General features: G+C 33.2%; 1 protein-coding gene across 2 annotated transcripts in view; it reads left to right on the top strand.

The window, feature by feature from the left end:
* mge (translocase of outer mitochondrial membrane 22 homolog mge) overlaps window positions 1–22,251 on the top strand; it is a 38,759-nt gene extending 16,508 nt beyond the window's left edge. For both annotated transcript variants that reach the window (XM_035357361.2, XM_035357362.2), the window contains exons 2-4: window positions 5,114–5,234; window positions 16,355–16,594; window positions 21,904–22,251. In XM_035357361.2, the coding sequence (XP_035213252.1) occupies window positions 5,115–5,234; window positions 16,355–16,594; window positions 21,904–21,990 (447 nt within the window). In that variant the 5' untranslated portion in view covers window position 5,114 and the 3' untranslated portion in view covers window positions 21,991–22,251. The remainder of the gene's footprint in view (window positions 1–5,113; window positions 5,235–16,354; window positions 16,595–21,903) is intronic.
* The last annotated feature ends 200 nt before the right edge of the window (window positions 22,252–22,451 follow it).

Here is a 22,451-nt window from a genome sequence, read left to right as displayed (position 1 = left end):
ATATTTAGGAGGAACAGCTGCTAGCTGCGTTCAAGGACTTCCGTTATCGCCAAAGCATTATGATTCAGCAATTCAAATCTTACACGACCGTTTTGGAAGGAGAGACATTCTTATTAATGCGCACATGAATAATTTGCTGAATATTGAATCATTAAAAAATGCAAATGACATAAAAACATTTCGTAACTTGTATGATAAAGTACAAACGCAGATTAGATGTCTCGAAGCGTTAGATGTTGTATCGGAATCTTACAGCGCTTTGCTGTGTCCGATGATTTTGAAGTTATTGCCTTCAGAATTAACGTTTGAATTTCATAGAACACAAAATGTTGGCACCGATTATAACATAAAAGATTTAATGTCATTTTTACACGCTTTCGTTATCTTTACATATTTCTGATGCCATGTTGTCAGAACTGTGGAGGCTTGATGTTATCAAAATAACAGATCCAGTTACAAAAAAGGCTAGAGAGGAAAGGGATTTCCAAGCAAAATTGCAATTCGAAAATTCTGTATCTCTAAACGAAGAAGGGCGTTATGAAGTCGCACTTCCGTGGGCGGAGAATCATGTACCACTCTCCACCCACAAGGATTTAGCGTTGAAGCGTCTACAATCTACCACCCAGAAACTTTTATCTCAAAATTTATTTTCTTCATACAATGCAGTTTTTAATGACTGGTGTAACTTAGGAGTGATCGAAGAAGTTAAAGAAAATATTGCGGTTGACTATGGACATTATTTACCACATAGACCGGTGATCAAAGAAAATAGCTCAACACCAATTCGACCGGTGTTTGATGCGTCTGCGAGGAAACAATCGTCTCCTTCTCTAAATCAGTGTTTGGAGTGTGGACCAAATTTGATAGAACTAATTCCATCTCTTTTGTTGAGATTTATGGACGGCAAGTTTGCTGCTATAGCAGACATTGAAAAGGCTTTCTTACAGATCAGTGTAAGGCCTCAAGATAGAGACTGGCTTCGGTTTTTCTGGTGGAATGATGTGGAAGAAAGGAAAACGAAAATATTTCGTCATACTAGGGTAGTATTTGGGGTTAAGAGTAGTCCTTTCCTTTTGGCAGCTGTTATAGAATTCCATCTACAAAAGTACATGAAAAATTCTTCATATGATACGGAGATAATAGCTAAACTCTTGCGTAGCTTCTATGTAGATAACGTTGTTGCCAGTTTTGACAAAGAATCCGAGATGATTCAGTTCATCGAAAAATCTCGAGAAATAATGAATGAAGGAAAGTTTAATCTTCGAGGTTGGTTACATAATGGAGATAACCTGAAACAGGAAACTATTTCACCCGTATTGGGTCTGTTATGGAACTGTCAGAAAGATAATTTAACTTTGAATCTGAATTGGCTAGAAGATTTTGAAATGGGTATAATAACGAAGAGAACAATTCTCGCTGTAACACACAAAATATTTGATCCTATTGGTATTGTGAGTCCTGTTCTCTTGTATCCTAAAATATTGTTGCAGAACCTATGGAAAACAGGAATTTCTTGGGATACTGAAGTTGACGAGAGTACAAAACAAAATTTTGTGAATTGGTATAAAAGCCTTTTTCTCTTAAAAGAAATATCCCTCCTACGTTGGATACATTCCAGCAAGGACAATAGGAAGTTCTGCAGCATTCACACATTCTGTGATGCCAGTAGTAATGTGTATGCTGCTGCAGTTTTCTTGAGAACTGTGACGAATTCTGGAGTTGAAGTTCATCTGTTGGCATCGAAGTCTAGAGTAGCTCCCATAAAATCTATTACGATCCCTCGTCTGGAATTGATAGCTGCCACGATAGGTGCCAGACTATGCTCTTCTGTTTTAAATGGTTTGCAATGGCAAAATATGGAAACGCATTTTTGGACGGATTCTACAACAGTTTTGACATGGATTCAAAGGGAAGAGATTGTCTGGGCTGTCTTTGTGGAAAACAGAGTCAGGGAGATTAGGAAACTGACGGATCCAAAAACGTGGAAACATATTGCTGGAACAAAAAATCCAGCTGACCTCCCATCAAGAGGTTGCACTGCTAAACAACTTTTAGTAGTTAGATGGTGGGAGGGCCCCGACTGGCTGAAGAAAAATCAGGAAGAATGGCCTAGACAAAGGGAAATACCGGATATGGAAATAGTAAATTCAGAAAAAAGGAAATCAGTCATTTCTGCACTAAATACGCAAAGGGTAGAACATTTTTTTGAGAAATATTCATCTTACCATAAAATGTTAAGAATAACTGCTTGGATATGCAGATTTATCAACAACTGCAGAAGACCAGATTCTAAACAATCAGGAGAACTCACGGTCCCTGAAATAGAAACTGTAGAAAAGAAAATATGCAAGATAATACAAATAGAAGCATTTGGCAAAGAACTTAAAGTTAGCAACCTTTGTACCTTTCTTGACTCAGATGGCCTTATTCGGTTAAAGACCAAGATTACTAGAAGAGAGGAAGAAGAAAATTTTCTCTGTCCAATTGTATTGCCCTCAAATCATGACTTAGTTCATAGGTTAATTTTAGATTACCATTTGCGACTATCCCACGCTGGTGTGCAATTCGTACTAGCCAACATTCGACAGAAATTTGGGTCCTGAGAGGAAGAAAAACAGTACGTAAAGTTCTTATGAAGTGTGTTCGCTGTAGAAGATATAGCGCAAAGAATATAGAGACTGTTCCAGCACCTCTTCCTGAAGATCGAGTTAGAGATGCTCTGGTGTTTGAAGTGACCGGAGTCGATGTAGCCGGTCCTCTTTATTTACGAAAAGGAAAAAAGGCATGGATCTTGCTCTTTACTTGCGCAGTCTATCGCGCGATACATCTTGAACTGATAGAAAGTTTATCAACAAATGCGTTCATCTTGGGATTAAGGAGATTTATTGCCAGAAGAGGTCGTCCAAGTATTATTTACAGCGACAATGGCACTAATTTCGTTGGAACTGAAAATCCTTTAAGATCGATAGATTTGAAAGAAATAGAATGTAATTCAACTAGTATGAGAATACAGTGGAAGTTTAATCCCCCAACTGCTTCATGGTGGGGCGGTTGGTGGGAGAGGTTGGTACAAACAGTGAAGAAGATGTTGAGAAATGTTCTCGGCAAGTCCTGTGTCTCTTACGAGGAAATGTTGACTATACTTTGTGATATCAAATCAGTGATTAACTCAAGACCCCTTACGTACCTTTCAGAAGATCCAAATGATCTTACGACGGTACTAACTCCTTCAATGTTTCTACAAGATGTGCACGACGTCGGAGTGCCTGACTTAGACTACCTGGATACCATTAATCTGACAAAAAGATACAAGTTCTTGCAGAACTTAAGAGAACATTTCCGCAAAAAATTTCGTGATGAATATTTAGCTATCCTAGTGCAAAAACCATCTAAACGATCTACTCGGACTATCAACAAAAATGACTTGGTGTTTGTCGGCAGCGACAACAAGAAGAGAATAGATTGGCCAATAGGTCGTGTTGTAGAACTATATCCTGGGAAAGACAACGAAGTACGTGTTGTCAAAGTGAAAACTGCAACGGGTGAACTCCTAAGACCTGTGAAACGTATTTATCCTCTCAAACTTGATAGACCTAACTTGTTTAGTGACTTCACCATGAACAGAAAAAACTCTGCCAATAAGTGTGACAGTGATATGAACTATCAAACTAGATATGGACGTAAAACTGTAAAACCTGTTACATATTTTTAAATTGCTATAATAATTTTTGTTTCTTTTCAGTATTTTAGAAATTTAATTGTCCTAACAGTAGTCAATTGGAACATGTTATCTGGATATGGTATGAATGTAATGCAGAAAATGTTTAGATGTGTAATCCTTCTTTGTAAGTATTAATTTTCAGAGCATTAGTTACTTTTCATATTTGTGAAAGTTGTACTTGAATTTTTGTTTGATTATTGATAAATTTTGTTTTGATTTTCCCATCTTATCGAGGTAAAATCAAAAGGTGGGAGGATGTCACATTCTTGCCACTAGGTGGCGGGCATCTCTTCCTTTACTTTTGCTGTAATTAAGTTCCGAGAAGCAGTCGAGATTGGAACCGCTTTGAGGAGCGTAAAGACTCAGAGTTAAAAATGTACTGTCTTAAAATAATTATCACTTACCTTGTAAATAGTGTATATTAGCATTTTCTTTGAATAAATAATTAAAAGACAAGATGGCCTGCTAATTGTAATAGAAACTCTTACTGGAAAACGTGATTACTAGAAGCCTGGCATCGAGAACACTGAAGATGCAGCAGGTAAGGAATTTTACATTAATTTTATTGTAAATAGAAGAACCTGATGCAACAAAGGCCTTTCACGGTCCAGAGATAACAGTATTTGAGTGCCAATTTCCTGTAGAAGCAGAAAACAGCAGTAGTGTTTTTAATGGCATCAACAGTGGAAACATCTATATATAGTCTCTGGAGAGGCTGAGTGTTTTGCTTCTGCTCCAATTCCAAAGAAGACATATGGATTCGTTCTTGCATTTCAAGTTTTGTTATGCTTCTGCAGGGCACAGCAACAATGTGGCTGAGCTCACAGATAAGGAAGTCTACGATTTATCCTCGCCTCCAGAAGACAAACAGAGGTTGTAGGGACAAGTGAACTAATACGCACAATCCGCGTGAGGATAATGCCCTCCACTGTCATGAAAGAACTTCATGATAGAGTGTGTGTGAAGGACAAGTCCTAGCCAGCAGCGGTAGCCATATCTCAACCATTGGCCCAAAGCATCCCTGACCATAGATGTAATGTTGCAAAGGGATCATTATTCAAAATTTAGTCATTAAATATTTGTACATGTTAGAAATTTAGAAACGGTACCCTTCCGGGGTAATGGTAAAGTCTGCTTAACCTATATGGATAATAATGTGAACTTGTTAAGAAATATTTTGATAAATTTCTTTATGTGATTGCTTGAGAATAGAAAGGGAAAAAAAGCACTATACTCTTTTATGTGTTTGATATGTTTAATAGAATATGTGCAAATATTTATAAAAAGGTTCTGCGTAGTATTCTGGTTCGTTTTATGTACTTTGATTTGAAAGTGTTTGAAAAGGAAATGCCAATGGTAGTCTTCACATTTCTTATTCCATTTCTTTAACAGCATGCCTATAATTGAAGAAATAGACAGTGGAATTGATGCCAATAGCTCTTCAAATAGTAGAGAAGATTCTCCTACCACTAAGAAAAGCGATATGGCTAAGATCAAGGATGATGATGATGATGTAAGTAATTATTTTTCTCTGTATATTTAATTCAAACAAGTCATCAGTTTATAATATAAAGTAGAATTTTTTTGATAATATTATTTCTAGTGATTTTAGCAATTCTTTGTTATTACTATAATTATTTTTATTAATTTTATCATTAAAGCTGCATCATGCATTTTTGTCACCATGTTGATGCATTTTGGTATATTTCTTGCCCTGCTTTGTCTCAGCACTACATGAAATAAAACAGTAGGAGTTAAAAAGGAAATATTCTCTTAATTTCATGATAGAATCTCAAAAAAAAAAAAAAAAAAAAAAAAAAACATTATACTGAAAGAACATAACCTTTTCTTTTTCTGAATAAACTTTTATTAATTTTTACAGTGTATCTATCTATTTGAACATTAGGACAAAATAATGAACTGATACATACCTCTCTCTTTTAGTTTTTCCAAACAAGCATTGTGTTGTAACTCATTTGCAATAAGGTTTTGTTTGCAAAATTCAACTCATGTTTACTTCTGACATCTTAAGTAATGAATCGTACAGTGAAAAAAAAAAAAGGAATGCATGATTTGACAAATCAAACCCGTGCATGGATGAATGTTGCACAGCCATTTTGGCTTTCAGTTACATTTTAATTTCATGATAATGTTATATTGAATGCAGCCTTTCTTCCTGAAGAATAATTGTTTCTGGAAGCCACTTATTTATCTTTTGACAAATCCTAAATTATTAAATTCACTGCAATAGGGTAACCTGATTAGATGAAAAAACATAGTTTCATGAGTGATGGTTGTAAACACAGGTAGGTATTTTTTCAAAAAGTGACCTACCATCATTTGGAGATCTACCACCAGTGAACAATGATCAAAGCTAAAGAAACTGTTAGCATTATCGTACTAAACTTTACAAAAAAGCAGCAGTACATAAATAAATAGTATATATATTTACTTTTAATACACTAACAGATTTAATCTAGTAACAGCCCATTAATTTAGTAATGTCGTCTATTCAATTATACGACATTACTAGATTAATGGGCTGTTTTTGTATGGAATAGAACCTATCATATAGGGCTGTTTTTGTATGGAATAGAACCTATCATATACCTCAATGATCGTCATTTATTTTAAGAAAACAGTTCAGGCGATCCTATCTGAGATTTATCAGTTGAACTGTTTTCATTTATCGAATGCAAGTTAGTGATTTTGGCGACTGACATTTGACATAAAGATTGTCAAACTATCAAAATTTATCGTATGTCAAAAAATATTATCTACATATCAAAAAGAAAACAATGAGAAATCAAATATAAAACCCAAAAATTATGATTAAAAATACAATTTACAATTAATACAAGAACAGAAATTAAAAATATAAAAATGATACGTTGCGTATAATATACAATATATTACTGTTTTTCTGTACACAGCGATCTATTTTTACTTAAAAAGAATCGGAGAATTGCACAAATCTGGCATTGTACACAACCTCAACACTGTGCACAGCATCGCCATAAAGCACCAGCCATAATCATGGTACCCCTAGAACAGTTTCAAAATCTACATAATGAAAATAAAAGAGGGATCCTCTTTTCAAACTTTTTAAAAATAGACCGGTTTAAAATAAAAAAAAAATTGCAAACAGAAACACAGAACAAATGATCGACAGAGAAATATCACACATGGATTTAAATTCTTTAAAAAAAAAAAAATTAACATTTCCAGAAAAATGACCCGACCCAAAATTAAGCTAACATAACAGTGTCATTACCCAGTACAGTCAAAAGTCGTTAATCCGGAATGATCTATAATCCGGACCTCAAAGCAACAAACTTTCTGCGCATGCGTCGCGTTGATGCATACACGTAAGATCTTTACGGCAGCGAATATGCGCGTGTGCAAAATACGTTTACGAATGCGCATTTTATGTATAACAGACGGTATAAGCTAAGCTAAAATTATCTAATTCAGTTAATGTTGCAGATTGTGTTGTTCCTTAATCTTCGAATTGGATTCGGCTTATTATTTTTTGCAGAGTGTTAGAGCAGCTTTATAAAAGTAAGCTTGAACTTTCGATTATGTCAAATAGAATTTCTGATATATATTTACTAATATGTAAAGGATCTACAAAGTGAAAGTATGTTTCCATTAAGCAAAAAGTGGAATTGCTGCAAAAAATGGATAAAGGCATATCCTTTGTTTATCTTTAACGCGGCTGCGCGCAATGAATTGGAAGTTGATCTGTCAGCACTATCCTTATCTTCAGGGCAGATGTTTTTTATTCTATTTGGCTTATAATTCCTTACTAAATGTAGTATTTCATCTCGATGTACTCCGTCTTTGATATGATTTAAATCAAATTCCTCGTCATTATAATTTGCTTCCGATAACGAAGAAAGTGACAGAGGTTATTGAAAACAAAAAAATTTCGATTGACAAATTAGTCGGTATTCTCGACACAGCAATTGACTTGAACAGCGGAACTTTGTAACTGAACAAGAAATTATGTCTGTTAATAGAATTAAAGAGAATGCATTATCACATAAAAAACGACGTAACTTAAACAACTTACATTGAAAGAAATGTTTAATAAAGTAAACAAATAAATATTAAGCTCTTTTTTTTTTTTTTTTTTTTTTTTTTTTGTAAATTTTGATACCCTTGAGATCATAATTGTTCTTTATTTCATAAATTACGGTTTCATATTTTTAATTTTATAATTTCTGCATGCCATCTTACCAGATTTAAACTGATGATCTATAATCCGGAATCGCCGAAGTCGCGACGAGTCCGATTAACGACTTTTGACTGTAACAAAATTACTACGCGTCAAGGTAGCTGAATGTTCTCCAGCAAGTGAAAATCACAAATGATCGTGGGAAAACATTTGCTTTAATTATTTCTAAAAATGACTCATTAACTGTGACTTCAACCAATCTGTTGACAATCTTTTTAACTTGTGTTCTTAACTTGGATCATATAAAATCATTCCTGCACTTAACCAGTTATGTATACGTAATTCACAAAAACCACGCATTCTCAATTTACTCCTCGTAAACCACGATACCTTTTGGACAGACCTTGTAATACGATTTCTGCATTTGTTTCACATAACTCTACACATCTATTCAAAACCATTTATATAGTTCTTTCGCTCAACCAATTTCATATTCGTTTCACAAATCACGTATTTATATGACCTTGCAGTCAATATTTTATCCACTGAAAATCATGCTTTTTTTCCAATTAGTAAAAAAATGAAAATTCAACTTTGTATGTATGCTGGAGTACCAACATTTGACATATTCATTAAAGAATTGAACCAAAGAGTTTGTTTATCATTTTGAGCCTTTACAGTTGTAAATTTTCAGTCATTTGGTAAATCTTAACAATGCATTTATTAGATCTAATTCCTTGTGTTAAAAGTTAACAATAGCACACAACAAAGTAGATTTATAATAAAAAAAAATCTCTTGCCGGAATATTATAAACCTAACATTTCAACTCAGTTAAAATATAATTTAAATTTTCTTCAAACATGAAGCTATAGCGTAACTGTAACTTGTTTCTAGAAAGAGGCATATCCAATATTACGTCATAAAATGGAGTGCCCAAAAAGGAGTGTCCCATTGCGACTTCTAGGATTGCACCGAGAAGATATGGAAATTTCCAGAGATTTATTAAAGGAACTAGGTGTTTTTTTTTTTTTTTTTTTAATACTCTGTTGAACATATCAAACTATTAAAAAAAATTTTATTTTTAAAAATCTGCCACTCCTTAAATCCAGAAGTCACTGAAAAGCAATAGATCCAATTCTTAATATACAATCTAGAATAAGAATATCGTGAATACAGAATATTATTTTTTTACCTTTTATCTTATAGATTTAAATAAAAAATGCATTGAATTCATGCTATATCGAATTAAAAACATAAATATTTTTGTAGAATATGTATTTTGTCATGTGTATGTGTTTTCAAATATACTGATGATATGTAATGTTTCCATGGTAATTGTAAATGAATATTTATCTTGTATCCTATAAAATATTTTGCTATTCCACCGCTGCCATCTGTATTGATAAACCATATTAAACTTTAAAAGTGCTCTTTTAGGGAACTATTAAAACCTGAACTTTTTAAGATTTTTTTATCATATTTATTTATTTTTTTAAAATTTTTTAACCTAATGCTTGGAATTTCAAAATAAAAATATCAAAATTTTGTAGGAAAAGTAATAAACATAGAAACTCATTATCTGAAGCCAGTAAAAAGGTAAATATTTTAATAGGGAAAAAAAGAAGAAAATTCATGAGATCAATCATTTACACTTTACTTATTTATTTGTTTTGTAGTTTGTTATATATATGTCATCACAAACCATCCATATTTATGGCACCAAAGATTTTTATCAAGTCTTTTATTTCAGAAATAGCTAGGTGAGTTTCTTGTGCTTTTAATTAATGACAGGTTTCAGAACCATACATGTCTTGTGTAAAAATAACTTTCCTTTTTTTTTTTTTTTTTTTTCCAGATATTTTGATTGTTAAAATGTTCCTAAGACATACAGCATTTGGTAGATCAACTAATCATTGTTCTGTATTCTAGCTCTTCCTAAATATTTTAATTCCATTAATAAGAAGTCTGAATGTATTTGCACTATTAATGACAGTGAAATTATCTATTTCATCTTTTTCCCCAAATTTGATCCAAATAAGTTACATTTTTTTTTATAATTTCCATTGCAAGTAAGTAAATGTTATTAAAATTAACTTTTGTAATATTTTTTTAGCATTTAGAACAACTTTTCAGCAGGAAGGGACAATTTGCGTAGAAGGACTATTAATTTTGTTTTGCCATTTTGCATTGGTTCACTATAAACAGCATTTCACCTTTCAAATAGTTGCCACCAAATACTAGAACCCTGCATTATATTTAAAGAAATTCAGTAATGAAGAGTCTGCATGAATGTGTGTGTGTTTCTCGCACTGTGAAAAACCGTTACTTTGACACATAAAATGTTAAATAACATAGTCCTGCATTCGAATATGGGCATCTAAAAGCCCAGACTTGGAATTTGTTTTATTATCTATTTCATATTTTGTAAAACTTTTGTGAATTTTTAAGTAACAGTCTCGATGATTTCAAAATGAGCAATGGCAACAATATTATGGGGGGAGCATTTGTTCAGGAGTGGTACAAGTTTTTCAATGCCTTCTGCAAAGAAATCCCATCCAATGTCCGATAACCATTGTTGTGCTGCAGCTGTCACTTCGGTATCCGAATATTACCGTCGCTTTGAAAGTACTTGTTTCGTGGGACCAAACACATGGAAGTCGGGAGGTGAAAGGTCTGGGCTATAAGGAGGGCGATTCCACACTTCCCACCTAAACGTTTTCAGAAGTTCGCACGTTTGTTCTGCTGCATGCGGTCTTGCATTGCTATGCAGGAGAGCAATGCCTTTCTACACTGTACGTGGCCGTCGATTTTTAAGTGATTTTCGCAATCGTTTTAGTGTTTCACAATAAGAAGATGCATTAATTGTGGCACCTTTCGGCATGAACTCTGTATGCACCACGCCTTCTCTGTTCAAAAACAGCGTCATCATGACCTTTCCTTCAGATGGAACAAATGTTTCCATTTGAGCGAGCTGCATTTCATTTCAGGTGACAAGTGGTGAATCCAAGTTTCATCTCCAGTCAGAATCTTATGCCTAAAACTCATTTCCTTCATTTGGTAATGTTGTGGAAATGCAAATTCACTTTCAAAACGCTTTCCTTTATGCTCCTCCGTCAATAGATGTGGCACCTATCAAGCAGAAACTTTACAAAATTTAAGGTGATTGGCAATAATTTTATGTGCACTTCCATGAGAAATATCCAGTTCATTTGAGATTTCATCTATCGTTATGCTTCTTTTCGCAAGAATGCCTTCATTCACGCAAGCAGCGATTCCCAAATTTGTTGCCTCAGCGTCATCAATATCTGTACGTCCATTCTCAAACATGTTGCACCATTTTGCGGTAGCTTGACGCGACATTGCATTTTCACCATACACTTCATGTAACTGGCCATAAATTTCAGTGCAGTTGCACCTTTTTGCCCACAAAAGAACGAATCACTGTACGCATTTCTAACAAGGTTCGTAGCAGTCCTTACAAGTGCTTATAAGTCCTTATATTTGAAAATAAAATATAAAGGTCCTTATAGGTGCTTACTTTTTCTTTAAAAGCCCTTATCTTTTGCTTTTAGTGCTTTTTTTTTAAATGAACGCGCATTTTTTTCCTGTACCAAATCCGAAACTAAATAAACAAATTTTCTTCCTTATATGCAATGTCAGATGGTGAATCATACTCCCGGAAATTGCTTTTCCCCCCTTTCTCTGCATTACCGTAACCTATGGTGGGCGCTCCGCGTGGTCAGTTCATATTCGTGTTTATTATGATCGTTATGCTTATATTATGAGCATACGAATGAATATAATAATATAGTTGCAGTAACTGCTGAAGTATAGATAAACTTCCAAAAATGGGTGTGTTTTTACACAGATTAGCTTTCTAAGGAATAATATTCAGAAGGCTTAAATAAAAGGAGAGTAATCGAATAGTCAAAATAATTATTTTTTTCCCCAATACATTATACAGCATGGAGGTTGGGAGGTTCTCCCCTTTCTCCGCAAAATCTCTAATATTGAAACAGCTGTTTTTTTTTTTTTTTTTTTTTTTTTTTTTTTTTGTCACTGTCCAATCTGGATTGAATAGGACTAAAAGTTTTTGCATCAGAAACACCCCAGATTAGTAAGTCTCTTTCTTTTCCTTTATTCAGTTCTTTATTCTCCGAATACCGGCAGCTGTTGCTTCCGATTGCATAATATCACATGTGGAAGAATTCCGCCGCTCGTATTGCGCAATAACGTTTGCAGTATTTTGTAGAGATAATTAATTTTGATGTTCAGTCCGAGATTTGTTTATGAACACTTAGAAGAGTTTTACTGTGCTTTCTAAGCAGAATATTTTTCAGTTCCGTTGGTCTATTTTTATATGATGCACATATCGAAATGTCAAAATCATTTATTTAGCCGAGAAATCTAAAGAACGGCTACAATCTCCCCCACTCCTCTTTTTCCAGTTACTATCCAGAATTTCCGAATATGCGGGTTAGTTAAGCTTTTACTGTTAAAGGATGACTGCATGAAGCAATTTCCCATCTTCTGATTTCAGAAATGTGCCTTTTTTTTACTTAATTTACTTTGCTTGGAATATATGTTAAGGAAAAACTGTTATGCAATGAAAATTTATAAAATGTTCAGAATTTTGATTTAAGTTAAATTATTTAAATATTAATATGAGTGGGAAAATAAATTGTATTTATTATTAGGTGCCAAACCAATACAATTAATATGGCTTATTATTATTTATTTTCTATATTTTGAACTGAAATTTCAATGCTCATTCTCTTAATAAATATTGCATTGCTCATATTTTAAATTACAAGTCTAATTTTTCTTTTAAGGTTATGCAGTTATATATAATGTAATTAGACAGGTGCTTATTTTTTCCTTAAAATGTGCTTGAAAAGTGCTTATAAGTGCTTATTTTTTTAACTAAACTGTGGCTTCGAACCCTGTCTAATTTGGACGCTGTTTGCAGCTGTCGAGACATGTTTGCGACTGATTATCAGGAAAACTAAACTTGCCTTGAGGAAGCCGCTATGTCACGCAATAAACGTACATGTTTAAAGTGTTGCTACACAGTGTCATCCAAATAGACAGAACATATTTATGCAGTAGTGCAACAAAATTTCTGACTGACCTATGTATAAAACCTGGAAACAGTAAAATTTCAAGCATTTAATCATTTTTACTGCAAGTAAAATAACATTTTCCAAGCTGTGTTTTCTTCCTGCATAAGTGCCTAAGAGGGAAGCTACGTTTAATGATTTGTATATAAAAATCCGAACAGACTAGTAACTGTTCATCTACAGTTACTTGCCTTTTTTTTCCAAAGATCTGATTTAGCGTGATATATCTTGAAACAATGTAAGAATCTCAGTCATGATAAATATACTGAATCTTTTTTCTAATTCTTTTGTTATTGTCATTTTACTTCAATGAAAACCATCATACCACCTTGCAGGATGCGTCTTCCATGAACATAGATCGTGCCGTCTTAATCTAGTTATTTTTCTCTAGGTGAAATCACAAAAATTACTGTCTTAGTGGAGCTGGTAAACATGCAGGAAGACCTTTTCTTTAACTTCTGTTGTTGCATGCCTTTCAGTTAGTCAAATAGTATTCATTGGAAACTGTAAATCCGTATCTTTACCGTTTTGTCTTTTGTACTATTGAGAGTACAGATAAGTCTGTGCTAGTTTTGATAAAAAATTGGGCATTTATTGTGGAAGAATGGTGCGTTACGTTTTATTCAAAGTACCATCCATTACTAGCCACTCTTTTTCCCATCTTTCTGGCAACATTTGGATATGGCATTGGAAGAACACTTCATCTTTCAAGGCTATTCACAAATCAACCCAATTTTTGTAATCTTCATATGATGTGAAGCACTGTTCAGACTAGCCATGTGTTAATTGAAACAAGAAGTAATCAAAAGGAGCATTGTCTGGTGTACACAGGGAGAGGGGGAAAACTTCTCATTTGAGTGTTGCCAAGAAGTTTTGACTGGCACCGCAAGATGTGGATGAGTATTATCCTGCATGAGAATAGTTTTATCGTATCTGGAGTAGTAATGGGTGAAATTTTGAGTGCTGAGCTCAGTCTCGTCAACTGTGTTTGGTAGAGGGCCCCAGTAATAGTTTTGTTCAGTTTTAACAACTCGTAATACATGACACCAAGAAGTTGATCCCACCATATATACAACATGATTTCTACAAGCAGCTTCTCTCCCTTAAGACAACCTCACCATATGCTTCAACAAGCAATCTATGCACCTGTGCTGCAGATTTCTTCAAATTAAAGAAGTAAATCACTTACTGAAAGCACCATTTCTTTTTTTCAAACAGCAGAGACTTATTTGTACTCCCAATATATCTGCATCATCAGTTTTTTAAGTTAGCTTTGGTATGAATTATATGTGGATAAATTACGTAGAACCATTCCACAAAAAGGACTAAATGAATTTTACATGCATACACATTTATAAATAATAAGTTACAGAAAACAAATACATACTATCTGAATTAGTTTGAAGTGTGAATTTCTTGCATAATTTGTATTTACTAAATCGTATTAGGATTAGTGGCGCTATTTGTAGCCATGGGAAAAAAAAGTACATACTCATTTACTTTTTGACAGTTCATATTTTGGAAAAAGAAAGAATCTATATTATAATGACCAATTAAAAATCTGATGATTTAATTTTTTTACTTGTATTTATTTATTTACTTGTATATTTATGTGAATTGTTTGTGATTCAATGATGAGACAAAATATGAGAAGATATCAAGCACACCCATATAAAAAAATTTAAGATGTAACAATTTTAAATTGTTGACTGAGTCAAGCCTAGTTCTCATGTAATAAGAAATGAGCAATTAATGTATTTAAAAAGATGCCATTCTTTTAAAACATATTTATCCTCAAAATCAAGGCTGCTATAAAAGCCAAGTACTGACTCTATTGAAAATAGTCTTGTGAATTTATTAATTACCATATATACCCATGTATCAGTCAGTCCCCCGAATTTTGAAAAGCAAATTTGTCGCATGAGCAGCGGTGTCACTGCCGATAAAACAGCATGTCGGTGGACACTGCACACACGAAAAAAGGGGGAACAGTTCAATATCTCCCGTTCTACTGGGGCAATTGACGAAATTCAAATTGTGTTTTCTATGTTTCGAAAGCGCGACTTAGGATATACTGTATTAGATTTATATATAGCATCATTCTACCATAGGTATTTTGACACAAAATCAGATATTTTCTGAAATGACATCCCAATTTTTTTCCGCATTTCGATTCTACAAGTGAAATTATGCCTAAATATAAAATTTTGTAAAATTTGGTGCAAAATTACGGAGAAATTCATCTTGGTGGATTTTTTCCAGTTTGTACCAGGAGTAATTTACTTTGCAAACTTCTTAATTTATAGCAACCTATTTTCCTTTTATTTTTTTCATTGCAATCTGCAAAGGGGAGGAAGTGGGGAAAAAGTCATTGCTCATACTTTCAAATAATTTTAACGGTGTGCATAAACCACGTTTGGCATTATTATCACTTATAGCAAATATGCTAAATTTCAAAACATGCCAATATGTAAATTCATGTTTATCTTACATAATTTTGAATAAAAAAACTCTTAATTTTTTGCAGGCATGTCTAGAAATACATCTACTTTAAGAAGATGTTGAAAATTTTATAAGTTATAATACAAAAACTTTTTCAAAAATTTATAAAAAATATTTAAAAATACAACTTTTAAAAATAAATCATAAATATTGTGCGAATTATATTTGGATTAAGCCTAAATTTCGAATTATGGAAGAAGTAATCAAGTAAGTTTAATAATAAAAAAAAGAGTTAAATAAATATGTATCAAATTCAATTAACATCAAGGAGCTAATTTTTTAAAAACTACTCGTGCGATTTTTTGGCAGTTTGGCATAATTTGAATCGTAGAATCGAAATATGGAAACAAATTGGCGGATCTTTTTTTTAGCTTCCCCATATAAGTCGAACCCCTACTTCGAAGTTTGATGTTTTTCTTAAAATTGTCCACTTGTGTGCAGGAATAGACGGTAAAAACAACTTTTGTATATATGTGTGGCGTTCCGACAGATACTTCAACTTCTATTCATGAGATGGCGCCACGTGTAGAATCCAGTTCTTAATCGGAGCAGCAAAGCGACATCTTTACTCACTCAGACTTCTCGTCACACAACGGTACGCGAAGATAGCATGAACTGTGTTCCGAGCTCTGTGTTGATCTCTTCAATGTAATTTAAATTGTAATTTAGTACTTAATATATTCTTTTGTTATAGGAGATTGTCTATTCTTATTTTCTTTAATTATATCATGCATTAAGCACACACGACCACCAAATATGTGTGCAATAATTTTTTAGTGTGTGTTCTGTATACACTTTATCAACATTTGTTTTCATTCTCCTATTGTTAGGATATTGATGAAACATTAATGGAAAGACTTTGGGGCCTCACAGAAATGTTTCCAGAAAGTTTAAGGAACTTTACCTCGTCTGCTGTTAGTAAATCAGTGTCAGGTGCAAAATGTATCTATGAATACAGCCGATCTGCTGTGTGGATAATTTGCTCATCAACTGCCATTTTGGTTGCACCTGTTGTGATCGAGTTTGAACGAATGCAGTTAGAAGACATGCAGAGACAACAGCAAAGACAGGTTTGTATCATTACTATGCATAATAAATGTATGTAATTTTCTTCTGTTGGAGGGTTCAGCTTTTTCTTTTCTTTTATGAAGTAGAGGAAATATTATAATCGCAAAAAAATTTCGCTTATCATATTTCAACGAAAATATCCATTTTAACCACTCTTAAATCCATTTGAAAGATATTTTTGTGTGACTTCTGTACATATGGAAAGAATAAAAGACTCTCTTTCCCAAAACGGATTACAAAATTGATTTAGAAGAGATTTTTTTCAGGACGTCTACATACATACGTATGTATCTTGCATCACTCAAAAATGAGTAGCCTTGGAATGTTTAAATTTTGTATATAAGACTGCTATACCATATAGTTACGCACCTCCCTTTTGGTTGGAATCAGCCACACCAAACTTATATATATATATATACACGTATACACCCACTCTGTTAAGTCCCAATCACATTATGCTTCGGCTATGCGGGACTTTACGTCGAAAGGGACACTTCTCAGAATCCGCACAATTCCAAGAAACCCACGTAGCTAGGTTACCGTTTTCACTTTCTACAAAAACTTGAACACCAAACACTAATTGATTATTGCTCAGAATGGGATTATGTGATGCTTCAGAAGAAGAACTTTTATCTGATTGGTTCCAGCCGAGAGATTTTCTGTCAGATTTGAAAAATCCTGCATAGCCACAACATCGTTTCCGTAGCTAGGCTTGACTTCACTTCAGGCAGGGTTTTTTTTTCTAGGAATCCTCCCAGTTAAATCAGTGCCTCCAGAATCTCGTTTCTCAAAAAAGTCCCGTCTAGCCGGAATTGTAGCTAACTGCGATAACCTCTTTACCTGGATCAGTGATCTAAGTTTTTTTTTTTTTTTATTTTTTATTATTCTTATGTATAAGTGAATTGTAAATTTTGTATTTTTTGCTTTAAAAGTGATTGAATTACATTGTTCTTATGTTCTGATTAATGTTTTTATGCCTTTAGTTAATCTGCATGCAATAGTTGTACTTATCAACAGTTTGCATAGAAATTCTAATTTTAATTATAAAAATTATTTTCTTAACTGTTTTCAGCTGTATATGGTGTTTCATGTTTTACTCTTGTTTTGCAATTTTTTTTAAGATGCTTGAGTTTGAAATTCAAGGAAATAAGTGAATGAATTGCAGCAAAAAAATGTGTATAATTTAATAGGCTGTACCAAGAAATAGTGGTGTCCACATCAGATATTTTTAGTCAGCATAAACAATCAGATGTGTTAATAATTATGCTGTAAAAAGTCTGAAATCCAGATGTCCTATGTCTGGACTTCGAGATAACCAGCCAAATAAATATATTCAATTAAATAATTAATAAATCCATTTACCAAGTCTAGAAATGGAGAATATAATAACAATAGGAAACAGGTATGCCATTGATGCAATGTTTCTTCAGACTAACTGATTTTTGCATGTCACTTTTAAACGCCTCCTGTTTGGGGAGTTACATGTTGGCCAGTAACAGTGCATTGATTGACATTACATTGATGTTGATGGAATTGCACTTTCTGCCCTTGAGCAGCTGAAGGGGTGGCAGGGCCTGCACCATGTATTTTGTCATTTAGTGCAATTTTTGTGGGTCCTAAATTCTGCTGTAGGGTACCTCCTGAAATTCTGAAATTTCACTACCCCTGAATTCTACTGCCCTGTGCCTCTGTTAAATTTTAAAAATGTGGCCATCCTTGATTTTGTGCTTGGCACTGTGTTCTGAATTCTAAAATTTTTGCCTGCCATAAATTCTAACACCTGGTTGGCACGGAAATATTTGAACAATTTGATCATATTTTTCCTAACCTGTTTATACTAAATTCTCATTTCCATTTGGTGCAGTTAGTAGCATAAACAAATTAGTCTACAGGAAGGTAGTTTATATCATTTTTGAGGTTATTGAAAAAGTCATGCCAAGTTGATAGCTCAAATGCACCATTCATTTAAGAGAGCGCCTATTCCTAAGCAAGTGGTTAAGACTACTGGATTTTATTCCTGGGTTTGATCCTAGTCAAGTGGACTGGCTGCATGGTTGGTTTTCATGTGTAACGTGAATATGAACCAGTTTCTCTTATCCACAAAGGTATTCCTTTTCTAAGACAGATAGCCCTTATGTGGTTTGCCATGTTCAATAACCTAACCTATAAGTTAAAATATTTGTGAAAGAAAAATTTGAAAGTAAAATTTAAAGTTATTGAAAGATGCTTAGACAATGGGGGGTGTTTTTTAATTTATAACTAAAAATGTACTATAATGAAAGGTTTATCTCTATTAAAAAAATTGTTTTCTGCTTTTGAAAAGAAGTGAGGTGTTAGTATGGCATGGAAAGATATGAGAGATTCCAAAAATCATAACAGAATTTAGTCAGTATCATGATGGCTACTCCAGCCAGTATGTTTAACGTTGACCATTTTCGTCAAACAATATGATTAAGCACCAGTAATGGATAAATGTGATACTAAATGGTAGTAAGAGGAGAAGCTTTTGTTTTCTGGAAAGATTTTCTTAGTCTAGTGTGTAACCAGTAATGGATAAATGTGATACTAAATGGTAGTAAGAGGAGAAGCTTTTGTTTTCTGGAAAGATTTTCTTAGTCTAGTGTGTAAGAAATATGTATCTATGATAACCCTATTACTGGTTACCAGTTTAGGTAAATATTCAGTGGTATTTAAAAAATAATCAAAACTTTCTAATGATTTATGAATGCCTTTATGAAATTATAATTGAGTGGTTTGTCAAAATAAGTAACCAACTCTTTTCAGTTTTACCGGGGTACTCCTGGTTTATTGTCTTGTGTTTTGGTAAATCACGGAATTTTAATGGTTTTAATTTTTAACTTCTACTAAGGAAAATGGCTTTTAGAAATATAATGAATTTATTGAATACATGAAACTTAATTTGAAAAATTTCATTCCCTTACCCCTAGTGATTTTCAGCATATTTCTTATTAAATTTTGTTGGATCTGAGTTGTCTTAATATGCTGTAGACATTTGTATAACTTCATATGAAGATTGGGTCGATGTTTAATCATTACATATTTATATTTAATTTTGTTTTACATCGATATATATGGTACGTTACGAAGGTTATCCACAGTATGTACAGTAATTGTTAATTTTATTTTCAACCTAGTTAAAAGTACTTGATAAATTAATGCTTTCCTTCACTCAGAATTTTCTCGGTTTATGTTGTAAATTCATAGCATTATGTGACGCTTTAGGCATTTTATCTTCTGAATAGTTTGATATCTGCATAAAGGAGTGCAATAATGAAGGTTTAGGCCTAATAATTTGAAGGTGGATGCACAACAATACTTATTGTAAAATATTGTATTTGTTATGTAAAGAAATTTGTGTGTGTTAACACTGGATTCCTCATTTATGTGAACATCATTTATCTCTGGAATTAATATTTCTTCCCAAATGAAACTAGAGTATTGTTGTTACCTTATAGAAATGTAAAAAAATTACAAAAGGAAGTTACCGCTTCTCCAAGTCATGTTTTTGAGACTCTGAGGTAAAAGCTCCTCTTTTCTTCTTTTATATTTGATACTGCTTAGAAGCTCAAGTACTTTTGAAATGGTGGCAGCGCAAATCTCTCGGAAACTTCTGAGTTTTCATATTTCAGAGTTGAGTTGGCAGCTATGCCATGTTTTCAGTGTTTTGTACCAGGTACATGATGTTTAACACAGATAATACCAAATGCATTATTTCTTAAGAGTAATCTTAACAAAGATGTTTGTTTATATAACCTTAGTATTGAAGAGTCATTGATGTCATTGAAACACATTATTAGCTTTCATATTATAACCTCCGTAAAAAGTCTCTGTTTTTCAGTTTCATAAGCTGCGTGAGTGAAGATCTTTGTCTTAAATGTTGAAAGCCTATAAAATTCTGCATATCTTTTGTTAGTACAAGCTTATCATATATTTATATTTTGATTTGCATTCAATAGCATAACTATTTTGAGAATTCATAGTACTCTCAAAAAATTGTCTGAAAAAATCTTCATTTTTCAGGGACAAGTTGAGTGCACTGAAACTCATAGTTCTAGTTTATTTCTTTATGTGTATGTCTACTTTTATGGGGTACCTCCATAATGCTTCTGGCACCGTGATACAGGTCAGCTACCACTCAAAACGAAATCTTAAGAGTACCATGGCATAAACATTCTCATATTGTTATGGAGATCAATTTATAGCTCAAAAAGATTAACCTTATTGAGATATGAGCACTTTTATTCTGAGCTACTACAGGGAGGATTTTGATTTATTGCCCCTTATAATAGAACAAATGAAAATTCTGTTGCATAGCAATGCATGCCCACCTACCCCCGCATTTGCATGAGAGAATATATGAGGCATATTTTTTGAGTAAGTACTGCTTTGATATAAAAAAGTGCAATTTACTTTTTACATGAAAGCCTGTATCTTAATCTACTTTTTAACATTACCACCACCAGTCTTAAGCCACCTTTGATATTGCATAACCAGCTTCTGTGTACGATACTCGTTGAAATCTGCTGCCCGATTTGTCACTCACTACAGCTTGATCATTTTAATGTTATCATCATCGTCATAGCATGCCTCCATTTCATGTATGATAATTGAGTATCGTGTAACAAGAGACACAATTTTAAAAAGAACACTCTTTTAAATTTAAAGAAACTCATCACATAATTACAAGACCTTTAAAGCATTTATTTTCTAATCAGCTTTCTGCACCAAGTCTTCAGTAATGACAGACAATTGTCCCTCCCCCCAACTCTTGGCCATGAACAATTATTACAGCGATTTTTAAATGCTTTAATCAGTTTTCTTCCCATTCCAGTGCTCATAGTGTTTTTTCCATACACTTCACTTATCTATCCAAGAATTTCAGTGACACTCGCCTTAAAAAAGTATTTCACGATTGGTATGATTTTCAGTTGTCTGAGGCATTTTTAATGCACAAAGAAATGTATGATTTTTCAGTTATCTGAGGCATTTTTAATGCACAAAGAAATGTAAATATGGACAAAAGTTTGTTTGCTGGCATCTGTGACTAATCAACAAATGTAGGTACTAAACTGCACATGCGCAGAAATGCAACTACATCACTGTAATCACCATGTTTAAAATTGATATTAACTCAAAAACCTCACACCTTTGCACTCTTATGAAGACTTTTTGAATAGTGGCCAACTTGCGTATAGGTATTTGCATCTTTTTAATGAGGCCCTTTATGAAAATGTATCCACATTCGTGACTTTTGTGTATGAAACTTTATATTTGTAATTTTTTCTTTCAGATTCTTCTGGGCCCTAGTGCAGCAGTATCTGCAGGTGGAATGCCAGGTTTAGGAATGCCAATGCCACCACAGATGGCTCAAAGATAAAAAAAGAACTTGTATATGTATCTGTATTATAGCTAGGTCATTCATTAACAGTTATGTAGTGTTTGCAGTTATGTAAAATGTGGTTCCACAATTGTGATTGGATTTCATTTCCATAGTTGTAATTGGAGGATTTTGTATATGAAGATGCTAATGAATAATACTTTTCAGAATACTAATTTCAGCTCATAGTTTTAAATGTGACAAAGTTTTCAGAATACACATACATCTGTATAAAAAATAAATATTGATATAAAAAATGGACTGACAGATTCATTATTTTTTCAACTTAATACAGCAGTTGGTACTTATTTAATTTTTAAAAATGAAAGGTACGCTTGCATATATTAGGAGTGAGTTAATTTAATATGAATTTAAATTTCATATAATTTTTAAAGAATTTATATAGTAATTGTTGATAGATTGTTTATAAGTCAGATAGCATTTACACCATGGAAAAAAAA

The sequence above is a fragment of the Stegodyphus dumicola genome, chromosome 10 (genome assembly GCF_044657685.1).
Source record: "Stegodyphus dumicola isolate Sdum_Otavi_A_Nest chromosome 10, ASM4465768v1".
In the NCBI taxonomy this organism is placed as follows: Eukaryota; Metazoa; Arthropoda; class Arachnida; order Araneae; family Eresidae; genus Stegodyphus; species Stegodyphus dumicola.
Note: the sequence above shows the minus strand (reverse complement) of the source record. Positions and strands in the feature narration are given on the sequence as shown.